This window comes from Pristiophorus japonicus, chromosome 20, assembly GCF_044704955.1.
Source record: "Pristiophorus japonicus isolate sPriJap1 chromosome 20, sPriJap1.hap1, whole genome shotgun sequence".
In the NCBI taxonomy this organism is placed as follows: domain Eukaryota; kingdom Metazoa; phylum Chordata; class Chondrichthyes; family Pristiophoridae; genus Pristiophorus; species Pristiophorus japonicus.
In genome coordinates this window covers 3,354,902-3,367,249 of record NC_091996.1, presented here as the reverse complement: position 1 = coordinate 3,367,249, position 12,348 = coordinate 3,354,902, and the positions used below count along the sequence as shown (strand labels likewise).

General features: G+C 56.1%; 1 protein-coding gene across 1 annotated transcript in view; it reads left to right on the top strand.

The window, feature by feature from the left end:
- The window catches only part of pmpca (peptidase, mitochondrial processing subunit alpha), a 31,387-nt gene extending 19,242 nt beyond the window's left edge, over positions 1–12,145 (top strand). The window contains exons 8-14 of the mRNA XM_070863346.1: positions 1,837–1,913; positions 2,904–2,996; positions 4,326–4,444; positions 6,271–6,361; positions 6,511–6,573; positions 10,754–10,898; positions 11,687–12,145. Of these exons, the coding sequence (XP_070719447.1) occupies positions 1,837–1,913; positions 2,904–2,996; positions 4,326–4,444; positions 6,271–6,361; positions 6,511–6,573; positions 10,754–10,898; positions 11,687–11,856 (758 nt within the window). The 3' untranslated portion in view covers positions 11,857–12,145. The remainder of the gene's footprint in view (positions 1–1,836; positions 1,914–2,903; positions 2,997–4,325; positions 4,445–6,270; positions 6,362–6,510; positions 6,574–10,753; positions 10,899–11,686) is intronic.
- Positions 12,146–12,348: the final 203 nt, after the last annotated feature.

Sequence of the window (12,348 nt, the reverse complement as noted above, 5' to 3'; positions counted from 1 at the left end):
CGACAGTGCGGCGCTCCCTCAATACTGCCCCTCCGACAGTGCGGCACTCCCTCAGTACTGCCCCTCCGACAGTGCAGCACTCCCTCAGTACTGCCCCTCCGACAGTGCAGCACTCCCTCAGTACTGCCCCTCCGACAGTGCAGCACTCCCTCAGTACTGCCCCTCCGACAGTGCGCGCTCCCTCAGTACTGCCCCTCCGACAGTGCGGCGCTCCCTCAATACTGCCCCTCCGACAGTGCGACACTCCCTCAGTACTGCCCCTCCGACAGTGCAGCACTCCCTCAGTACTGCCCCTCCGACAGTGCAGCACTCCCTCAGTACTGCCCCTCCGACAGTGCGGCACTCCCTCAGTACTGCCCCTCCGACAGTGCAGCACTCCCTCAGTACTGCCCCTCCGACAGTGTGACACTCCCTCAGCACTGCCCCTCTGACAGTGCAGCACTCCCTCAGTACTGCCCCTTCGACAGTGCAGCACTCCCTCAGTACTGCCCCTCCGACACTCCCTCAGTACTGCCCCTTCACAGTGTAGCATTCCCTCAGCACTGCCCCTCCGACAGTGCAGCATTCCCTCAGTACTGCCCCTCCGACAGTGCAGCGCTCCCTCAGTACTGCCCCTCCGACAGTGCGGCATTCCCTCAGTACTGCCCCTCCGACAGTGCGGCGCTCCCTCAGTACTGCCCCTCCGACAGTGCAGCATTCCCTCAGTACTGCCCCTCCGACAGTGCAGTATTCCCTCAGTACTGCCCTCCGACAGTGCGGCGCTCCCTCAGTACCGCCCCTCCGACAGTGCAGCACGCCCTCAGTACTGCCCCTCCGACAGTGCAGTACTCCCTCAGTACTGCCCCTCCGACAGTGCGGCGCTCCCTCAGTACTGCCCCTCCGACAGTGCAGCACTCCTTCAGTACTGCCCCTTCGACAGTGCAGCTCTCCCTCAGTACTGCCCCTCCGACAGTGCAGCACTCCCTCAGTACTGCCCCTCCGACAGAGCGCACTCCCTCAGTACTGCCCCTCCGACAGTGCGGCGCTCCCTCAGTACTGCCCCTCCGACAGTGCGGCACTCCCTCAGTACTGCCCCTCCGACAGTGCGGCACTCCCTCAGTACTGCCCCTCCGACAGTGCAGCACTCCCTCAGTACTGCCCCTCCGACAGTGCAGCACTCCCTCAGTACTGCCCCTCCGACAGTGCGCACTCCCTCAGTACTGCCCCTCCGACAGTGCGGCGCTCCCTCAATACTGCCCCTCCGACAGTGCGGCACTCCCTCAGTACTGCCCCTCCGACAGTGCAGCACTCCCTCAGTACTGCCCCTCCGACAGTGCGCACTCCCTCAGTACTGCCCCTCCGACAGTGCGGCGCTCCCTCAATACTGCCCCTCCGACAGTGTGGCACTCCCTCAGTACTGCCCCTCCGACAGTGCGGCGGTCCCTCAATACTGCCCCTCCGACAGTGCGGCGCTCCCTCAATACTGCCCCTCCGACAGTGCGGCACTCCCTCAGTACTGCCCCTCCGACAGTGCAGCGCTCCCTCAGTAGTGCCCCTCTGACAGTGCGGCGCTCCCTCAGTACTGCCCCTCCGACAGTGCAGCGCTCCCTCAGTACTGCCCCTCTGACAGTGCAGCGCTCCCTCAGTACTGCACTGGAGTGTCAGCCGAGATTATGTGCTCAAGTCTCGAGTGTGACTTGAACCCATGACCTTCTGACTCGGCGGCGAGAGCCTCACACTGAGCCCTGGCTGGCAGTGCGATTGTACAAGTGTTGAGGGGTGGGGAGGGGTCTCTGGATCGAGGTGGGTGCTGAGTAATTTACGCTGATAAACTTTTCTCTCTTCAATTCCGCACAGGAGTGACCCCAGTGTGGGGGCTGGGGCCCACCGACGTGGACCGGTCCGTCGCCCAGTACACCGGGGGAACTGTGAAGGTGAGGCACTGCTGCACGCTGCGGGGTCAGCCCCCGGGTCCCTAGGGAAACATCTCATTGAAGACCACCCCCAGTGAGTCTGCAGCTGCTGCAGTGTGCCTGGCCACAAGGGGGAGATAGAGGGCGGCCAGGCTGGAGGCTCCCACTCTGTCTGCCCTGTGCCACCAATCTCTCCCCAACCTACCCTCCCCCCCGCGCCCCCCTCTGCATTCCCTCACCGGGTGAGATCTTGGGGCGCAGGGGGGAATCAAGGGTACAGGAGAGGATCTGGGTATGTGGTGAGGTGGCGATATGGGGGGACGGTAATCTGGGGGTGAGGGGGGGTGGGTTTGGGGATCTGCGGCTGGGGGATCTGGAGGTGTGGGGGGTTTCTCGGGGTGCGGAGGAGTTCTGGGGGTGCAGTGGGGTGGGGATCTGGGGGTGTGGGGGGGATCGGGTGCGGGAGGGTCTGGGGGTGTGTTCTGGGGATGCGGGGAGGGTTCTGGGGGTGGGGGGGGAAGGATCTAGGGGATGGCGGGGGGGGATTTGTGGGTGCAGGAGGGGGGAATCTGAGGTGTAGAGGGGTGCGGGGGAGGTGTGTCTAGGGTGCGGGGGGGTTCTGGGGGTACAGTGGGATAGGGATCTGGGGGGGAGGATTTGGGGGTGCAGGAGGGGGGATCTGGGAGTGTGGGGGGGTATCTGGGGGTGTGGGGTCTAAGGGTGCAGGGAGGGTTCTGGGGCTGCAGTGGGATAGGGATCTGGGGGTGGTGGAGCGGGGGGGGGGGGAATCTGGGGGTGGTGGAGGGGGGGGGATCTGGGGGGCCGGTGGGGGGGGGGGGGGGGGAGATCTGTCCTTCCTACCTCTGCCCACGGTTGCCCCTGATGGAGGGCCGGAGGGATGACGTGGACGACACTGCCCGAATGTACAGGTGTGGACTGTGCCCGCCATTGTTGTTTGAGGGTTGGGAGGATCGTGACTCTAACACCACCCCCATGTATCTGACTCCCCAGGTGGAGAAGGACATGACTGACGTCAGCTTGGGGCCGACGCCTATCCCGGAGCTCACACACATCATGATCGGGCTGGAGAGCTGCTCCTTCCTGGTGAGTACGGCGCGGACCTCACAGTGACACAGCTTTCCATTGGTCCGTGCTCGGAGGCACGGCGCGGCAGGTCTGTCACTGCACTCGATCTCCGAGACTGAGGCTTCAAATCCCACTGCCCGCAGTTTGAGAATGGAAATCAGTTTTTAAAAATCTGGAAATCTGGGCTCAGTAACAGGGACCATGAAGCTGTCGGATTGTCGTAAAAACCCAACTGGTTCACTGATGTCCTTCAGGGAAGGAAACCTGCCATCCTTACCCGGTCTGGGCCTATAGGTGACTCCAGTCCCTCACCACCCTGGTTGCCTGTTAACTGCCCACTGAAGTGGCACCTCAATTCGTATCAAATCCACTGCCAGCGGTTCAAGAATGCGACTCACCCTCACCTTCTCGGATCAGCTAGGGACGGGCAATAAATGCCAGCCTTGCCAGCGACGTACGCATCCCGAGAATTTTTTTTTGAAAATTGGGCTTCTTTTCCCGGGTTAAGGAGGAGAATTCCAGCCTGCATCCCCACCCCGATTGTTATCCAGCAAACCCTGTTGCAAAGTGCATAAGTACAACACAGGGTTAGATACAGAGTAAAGCTCCCTCTACACTGTCCCATCAAACACTCCCAGGGCAGGTACAGGGGGTTAGATACAGAGTAAAGCTCCCTCTACACTGTCCCATCAAACACTCCCAGGGCAGGTACAGCACGGGGTTAGATACAGAGTAAAGCTCCCTCTACACTGTCCCATCAAACACTCCCAGGGCAGGTACAGGGGGTTAGATACAGAGTAAAGCTCCCTCTACACTGTCCCATCAAACACTCCCAGGGCAGGTACAGGGGGTTAGATACAGAGTAAAGCTCCCTCTACACTGTCCCATCAAACACTCCCAGGGCAGGTACAGGGGGTTAGATACAGAGTAAAGCTCCCTCTACACTGTCCCATCAAACACTCCCAGGGCAGGTACACGGGGTTAGATACAGAGTAAAGCTCCCTCTACACTGTCCCATCAAACACTCCCAGGGCAGGTACACGGGGTTAGATACAGAGTAAAGCTCCCTCTACACTGTCCCATCAAACACTCCCAGGACAGGTACAGCACAGGGTTAGATACAGAGTAAAGCTCCCTCTACACTGTCCCATCAAACACTCCCAGGGCAGGTACACGGGGTTAGATACAGAGTAAAGCTCCCTCTACACTGCCCCATCAAACACTCCCAGGGCAGGTACAGCACGGGGTTAGATACAGAGTAAAGGTCCCTCTGTGTTGAGCAGGGCGGGAGGGGTGGAGTGCACTGTGATGGGTGAGTGTGATTGAAAGGTCTTTCTTCGGTTTCAGGAGGACGATTTTATCCCCTTCGCTGTGCTGAACATGATGATGGGCGGCGGGGGCTCCTTCTCGGCTGGGGGTCCGGGCAAGGGCATGTTCACCAGACTCTACCTCAATGTGTTAAACAGGTGGGTTCCCGAACCTGCTCGCACACACGGGGCCGGCTGTGGGGGGAGCATCTCTTGTTGGGATTCCGGGCCTGGCGTGTGTGTGGGGGGGCCGGGCCTGGCGTGTGTGTGTGTGGGGAGGGGGGCCAAGCCTGGCGTGGGTGGTGTGGAGGTGGGGGGGGCCGGGCCTGCTGTGTGGGGGTGGGGGGGGGCTGGGCCTGCTGTGTGGGGGTGGGGGGGGGCTGGGCCTGCTGTGTGGGGGTGGGGGGGGGCTGGGCCTGCTGTGTGGGGGTGGGGGGGGCCAAGCCTGGCGTGGGTGGTGTGGAGGTGGGGGGGGCCGGGCCTACTGTGTGGGGGTGGGGGGGGCTGGGCCTGCTGTGTGGGGGTGGGGGGGGCTGGGCCTGCTGTGTGGGGGTGGGGGGGGGCTGGGCCTGCTGTGTGGGGGTGGGGGGGACGGGCCTGCTGTGTGGAGGTGGGGGGGGCTGGGCCTGCTGTGTGGGGGTGGGGGGGGGCTGGGCCTGCTGTGTGGGGGTGGGGGGGGGCTGGGCCTGCTGTGTGGGGGTGGGGGGGGACGGGCCTGCTGTGTGGGGGTGGGGGGGGCTGGGCCTGCTGTGTGGGGGTGGGGGGGGCTGGGCCTGCTGTGTGGGGGTGGGGTCGGGCCTGCTTTGTGGGGGGGGGGGGGGTCATTCCCTCAGTACTGCCCCTCCGATAGAGCGGCGCTCCCTCAGTACTGCCCCTCCGACAGTGCAGCACTCCCTCAGTACTGCCCCTCCGACAGTGGGGCGCTCCCTCAGTGCTGCCCCTCCGACAGTGAGTCATTCCCTCAGTACTGCCCCTCCGACAGTGCGGCGCTCCCTCAGTACTGGTGCTCCCTCAGTACTGCCCCTCCAACAGTGCGGCGCTCCCTCAGTACTGCCCCTCCGACAGTGCAGCACTCCCTCAGTACTGCCCCTCCGACAGTGGGGCGCTCCCTCAGTACTGCCCCTCCGACAGTGAGTCATTCCCTCAGTACTGCCCCTCCGACAGTGCGGCGCTCCCTCAGTACTGGTGCTCCCTCAGTACTGCCCCTCCGACAGTGCGGCGCTCCCTCAGTACTGCCCCTCCGACAGTGCGGCACTCCCTCAGTACTGCCCCTCCGACAGTGCGGCACTCCCTCAGTACTGCCCCTCCGACAGTGCAGCACTCCCTCAGTACTGCCCCTCCGATAGTGCAGCACTCCCTCAGTACTGCCCCTCCGACAGTGGGGCGCTCCCTCAGTACTGCCCCTCCGACAGTGCAGCACTCCCTCAGTACTGCCCCTCCGACAGTGGGGCGCTCCCTCAGTACTGCCCCTCCGACAGTGAGTCATTCCCTCAGTACTGCCCCTCCGACAGTGCGGCGCTCCCTCAGTACTGGCGCTCCCTCAGTACTGCCCCTCCGACAGTGCGGCGCTCCCTCAGTACTGCCCCTCCGACAGTGCGGCACTCCCTCAGTACTGCCCCTCCGACAGTGCGGCACTCCCTCAGTACTGCCCCTCCGACAGTGCGGCGCTCCCTCAGTACTGCCCCTCCGACAGTGCAGCACTCCCTCAGTACTGCCCCTCCGACAGTGCAGCACTCCCTCAGTACTGCCCCTCCGACAGTGCGGCGCTCCCTCAGCACAGCACTGAAGAGTCAGCCTAGATTTTTGTGCCAAGTTGCTGGAGTGGGACTCGAACTCACGACTTTTTGACTCAGTGACGACAGTGCTGACACTGAATAGAGCATTGAGTGAATGGGAGTCCATGTTCTCTGATCCATTGATGTACGAGAGTTTGTTGGTGAGTTGGATTGTACAGATCACACTGACTGGCTTCCCCTCTCCCTCAGACACCACTGGATGTACAACGCCACGGCCTATCACCACAGCTACGAGGATACTGGGCTCCTGTGTATACACGCCAGCGCTGATCCTCGACAGGTACCAAGCTCCACTCCATCACCAGACGTCTTTTATAAACTCTGTAGTATCGTGCTGCTCAGTCCCACTCTGAAAACCTGTTGCTGTTCCTCACTGATTTACAGTTCAGTTACTAACCTCGATTATCGGTTTCTTGTGTCATGTCACAGGTCAGGGAGATGGTGGAAATTATCACGCGAGAATTTATCCTGATGGCTGGGTCAGTAGGAGAGGTGAGTGCATGAGCTGGATATCGTCGCAAATCGTTCAATGAGAACAACACTTTACAGGTTGACAAGGGGCATACAGGGTAAGATAAGGCAAAAAAGGGAAGCCTATATCAGATATGAGCTCAATACTGCAGAAAGCCTAGAAGAGTATAGAAGGTGTGAGGTTGAAATTAGGAAAGCAAAAAGGGCATGAAAAAATACTGGCAAGTAGAATCCAAGAAAATGCAAAGATGTTTTACAATTACATAAAGAGCATGAGGATAACTAAGGAAAGAGTAGGGCCTATTAGGGACCAAAATGGTGATGTGTGTGTGGAGGCAGAGGATGTGGGTAAGGTACTAAGTGAATAATTTGTGGCTGTCTTCACAAGAGGGAGAGGATGCTGACGTTGAAGTTAAGGAGGAAGGAAGTGAAATATTGGACAGGATAAACATAGTGAGAGAGGAAGTATTAAGGGGTTTAGCATCTTTGAAAGTCGATAAATCGCCACGATCGGTTGACATATATCCCAGGCTATTAAAAGAAGCAAGGGTGGAAATAGCAGAGGCTCTGACCATCATTTCCCAATCCTCTCTGGCTACAGGAGTGGTGCCAGAGGATTGGAGAACTGCTAACGTTGTACCTTTGTTTAAAAATGGAGGAAGGGATAAATCGAGTAATTCCAGGCCAGTTAGTCTAACCTCGGTGGTGGGCAAATTACTGGAATCAATTCTGAGGGACAGTATAAACCTTCATTTAGCGAGACACAGATTGATCAAAGACAGTCAGCATGGATTTGTTAAGGGAAGGTCGTGTCTGACTAACTTGATTGAGTTCTTTGAGGAGGTAACCAGGAGGGTTGATGAGGGCAGTGTATTTGTTGCAGTTTACATGGATTTTTAGCAAGGCTTTTGACAAAGTTCCACATGGCAGGCTGATCAAAAAAGTAAAAGCCCCTGGGATCCAAGGGAGAGGGGCAAATTGGATCCAAAATTGGCTCAGTGGCAGGAAGCAAAGGGTGATGGTTGAGGGGAGTTTTTGTGACGAAGGCGGTTTCCAGTGGGGTTCCACAGGGCTCAGTACTCAGTCCCTTACTTTCTATAGTATATATTCATGATTTAAACTTAAATGTAGGGGGCCTGATAAAGAAATTTACTTATGATAGAAACATTGTCCGTGTGGTTGACAGTGAGGGGGAAAGCTGTAAACCGCAGGAAGATATCGATGAACTGGTCAGTTGGGCAAAAATATAGCAAATGGATTTCAATCCGGAAAGTGTGAGGTAATGCATTTGGGGAGGGGCAACAAGGCAAGGGAATACACAATAAATGGGAGGATACTGAGAGGTGTGGAGGAACAGAGGGACCTTGGAGTGTATGTCCACAGATCCTTAAAGATTAGCAGGACAGGTCAATAAGGTGGTTAAAAAGGCATACGGAATGCTTTCCTTTATTAGCCGAGGCATAGAATACAAGAGCAACGAAGTTATGCTAGAAGTGTATACAACACAAAAAGTTAGTATGCAGGTACAGCAAGTGATCAGGAAGGCAAATGGAATGTTGGCCTTTATTGCCGGGGGGATAGAGTATAAAAGTAGGGAAGTCCTGCTACAACTGTACAGGGTATTGGTGAGGTCACACCTGGAGTACTGCGTGCAGTTTTGGACTCTGTATTTAAGGAAGGATATATTTGCACTGGTTCAGAGAAGGTTCACTAGGTTGATTCATGAAGATAGATTGAGTAGGTTGGGCCTATACTCAATGGAGTTCAAAAGAATGAGGTGATCTTATTGAAACATGTAAGATAATGAGGGGGCTCGACAAGGTGGATACAGAGAGGATATTTCCACTCATAGGGGAAACTAGAACTAGGGGGCATAGTCTCAGAATAAGAGGATGCCCATTTAAAACTGAGATGAGGAGGAATTTCTTCTCTCAGAGGGTTGTAAATCTGTGGAACTCTCTGCCCCAGAGAGCTGTGAAGGCTGGTCATTGAATATATTTAAGGCGGAGATAGACAGATTTTTGAACGATAAGGGAATAAGGGATTATGGGGAGCGGGCGGGGAAATGGAGCCGAGTCCATGATTGGATCAGCCATGATCATATTGAATGGCGGAGCAGGCTCGAGGGGCTAGGTGGCCGACTCCTGCTCCTATTTTCTTATGTTCTTAACACTGGTTAGGCCACAGCTTGAGTACGACGTGCAGATTATTGACTATAAAAGAGGTGGAGCGGCAGGCCCTGTGACATTGTGGCCCCCCCCCCCCCTGACCTCCGGGAGAACAGCTCCGCAGGTCGGAAGATAATAGAACTGGAGCGGGATACCACATACCATTATTGTACACTTCACTGCAGGATGTTTTTACGGTTCAATTGGACAGAGAGAGAAAAATAAACAGTTAGCTTACAATTTTTGTTCAACACACAGCATTAGTAATGAAAGCATTCTGATGGGGTTAGACAGGTTAGATGCAGGAAGAATGTTCCCAATGTTGGGGAAGTCCAGAACCAGGGGTCACAGTCTAAGGATAAGGGGTAAGCCATTTTGGACTGAGATGAGGAGAAACTTCTTCACCCAGAGAGTGGTGAACCTGTGGAATTCTCTACCACAGAAAGTTGTTGAGGCCAATTCACTAAATATATTCAAAAAGGAGTTAGATGAGGTCCTTACTACTCGGGGGATCAAGGGGTATGGCGAGAAAGCAGGAATGGGGTACTGAAGTTGAATGTTCAGCCATGAACTCATTGAATGGCGGTGCAGGCTAGAAGGGCCGAATGGCCTACTCCTGCACCAATTTTCTATGTTTCTATGTTTCAACCTCCAGCGCGAGCTGCTCCAAATGTGCGACTGGGTGACGTCATCAAAACTCAGGCCGCCGTTTTGGAGCGCGGGCAGGAAGATCGGCAGGGCCCAGGTACAGAGGAGGTTGGGGCGGATGAGTGGCGAGAAATCATGGCGGAGGCGCGACAGATGAGGGTACGGGGCCCAGAGAGCCGAGGGGCAGCACGGACCAGCCCACACTGTGATATGTGTGCGTGCTAGGTCCATGCAGCAGAGCAGGTCTCCAGTCGTCCTGGTTAATCCTTGCCACTGGACCAAGATCTAGCTCTGTCAGGCCCGTGTGGTGGCTGATGTGCAACGGTCACCACACGTTAAAAAAATTCACGCACAGGCATCTTCCACCCCCTCAATTGGAGTTCAGGACTGGAACATCGGGTCCTTCATCGAAATACCTGTGAACTCGTGGAAGCAAGTCATCCTCGTTCGAGGGACCGCCTATGATGACTGCATGCAGTTTTGGTCACCAAATTACAGGAAGGATGTGATTGCACTAGAAGAGGGTGCAGAGGAGCCGGGACTGGAGAATTTTAGCGATGAGGAAAGATTGGATAGGCTGGGGTTGTTTTCCTTGGAACAGAGGAGGCTGAGGGGAGATTTAATTGAGGTGTATAAAATTATGAGGGGGCTAGTTAGAGTGGATAGTAAGGACATTTTTCTCTTAGCAGAAGGGTCAACAACGAGGGGACACAGATTTAAAGTAATTGGGGGAATGATTAGAGGGGAGATGGGTGGTGGGGGTCTGGAACTCACTGCCTGGAAGGGTGGTAGAGGCAGAAATCTTCATCACATTTAAAAGTAAATTGGATACCACTCCAGACACTTCAACACATAATCCAGACTGGCACTCCAGTGCTGCACTGTCAGAGGATGACATGTTAAACTATCTCAGGTGGTCTTAAAAGATCCCATAGCAACGTATATAACACAGGCTAACCTCGGAGTGTTTGGGGCAGTGCAGAGAGAGCTTTACTCTGTATCTAACCCCCTGTACCTGCCCTGGGAGTGTTTGATGGGACAGTGTAGAGGGAGCTTTACTCTGTATCTAACCCCGTGCTGTACCTGCCCTGGGAGTGTTTGATGGGGCAGTGTAGAGGGAGCTTTACTCTGTATCTAACCCCCTGTACCTGCCCTGGGAGTGTTTGATGGGACAGTGTAGAGGGAGCTTTACTCTGTATCTAACCCCCTGTACCTGCCCTGGGAGTGTTTGATGGGGCAGTGTAGAGGGAGCTTTACTCTAACCCGTGCTGTACCTGCCCTGGGAGTGTTTGATGGGGCAGTGTAGAGGGAGCTTTACTCTAACCCGTGCTGTACCTGCCCGGGGCAGTGAGAGGCGGACGGTGACCTCTGCACTTTGTGGTCAGATGGAGCTGGAGCGAGCGAAGACGCAGCTGAAGTCGATGCTAATGATGAACCTGGAGTCGCGGCCAGTGATCTTCGAGGATGTGGGTCGGCAAGTGCTGGCTACAGGACTCCGCAAACTCCCACACGACCTCTGCACACTGATCGGTGAGTCTGTCGGACAGGAGCTGTTGAGGAACGAGAGTCCATGCAAAGTGCTCATTCAGTCTGTTTGGAACAGCTTCGCACACCTCACCCTACCTGTCATACTTTCTCATCGATTCGCACAGCAGCAGGAGTCCATTGGGCCCATCGAGCCTGTGCTGGCTCTGTGACAGAGCGATCCAATCAGTCCCACTCCCCCCGCTCTGTCCCCACAGCCCCGCACATTTCTCCAAATCCTCTTTTGAAAGTTATTATTGAATTTGCCTTTCAAGCAACGCATTCCCGATCATAACTCGCTGCATAGTAACATTCTCCTCGTCTCCCCCTCTGGTTCTTTTACCAATGACCTTAAATCTGTGTCCTCTGGTTACTGACCCCCCCTGCCACTGGGAACAGTTTCTCCTGATTCACTCTATCAAAACCCTTCGTAATTTTTGAAAACCTCTCGACCTTCTCTGCTCGAAGGAGAACAATCCCAACTTCTCCAGTCTCTCCCCATAACTGAAGTCCCTCATCCCTGGGACCATTCTGGTCAATCTCCTCCGCACCCTCTGCAAGGCCTTGACGTCCTTCCTGACGTGAGTCATTATCTGTCAGTGAAGGCGATGCAGCTCACGGTACATCATTGACCTCGGTTTGATTCTAATCCGGATCACCTGGAAAATCCCTACATTGGTCCCAACACAAACCTCTGTCCCCCCCCCCACTGAACCCCGACCCCTCCCCAACGCGGTCAGTGTTGCGAGTTGCTGCTCACGGAGCTGACGGTCCGGGTTGTGTTTTGTGTGCAGGGGAGGTGACGGCTGATGATATCCGGCGGGTGACAGCCAAGATGCTGCGCAGTAAGCCAGCAGTGGCAGCTCTGGGGGACCTCGGGGATCTGCCGACCTCCGAACACATCCAGCAGGCCCTGAGCAGCAAGGATGGGAGGCTGCCCCGTGTCTACAGGTTGTTCCGGTGATGGGCACCTGCTCCCCAACCCATGGACACAAACCCTGCACCCACAGTCCAGGAGCTGCTTGTGTTGAGCGGAACGGTAAATGTGTGTAAATAGATGGGGGGAGGGGGAAGTGACACAGTCTGATTTACTTTATTTTATAAAGGGGGGTGGCGGGGGGGGGGGAGGAGATGAAAATCGGTTTTAACGTGATTGGATGTAGTTACTTTGTGCTGCTGCTACAGTTCACCTGCTCCTGAACCCTGGCACTGCTGTGTCGTGTCTGGTTACATAAACCGTTGTATTGACCTGAGACGCCTCGCCTTTAATTTGTATCCCCCTCCCGGGGTTCTGCTTCACGTTGGGAGGGTGCACAGGAGGATTCCAAAACCCACCGGCCCTCCTCTCCCTCTGCCAAGTTGCTGCTGAGCAACACAGACTGGGGTTGGTTACAGCTCAGCTTGCCCCACGCGTGGCCTCTGCTGATTTGGCTGATGGCGGCCAGAGAGCCCGGTG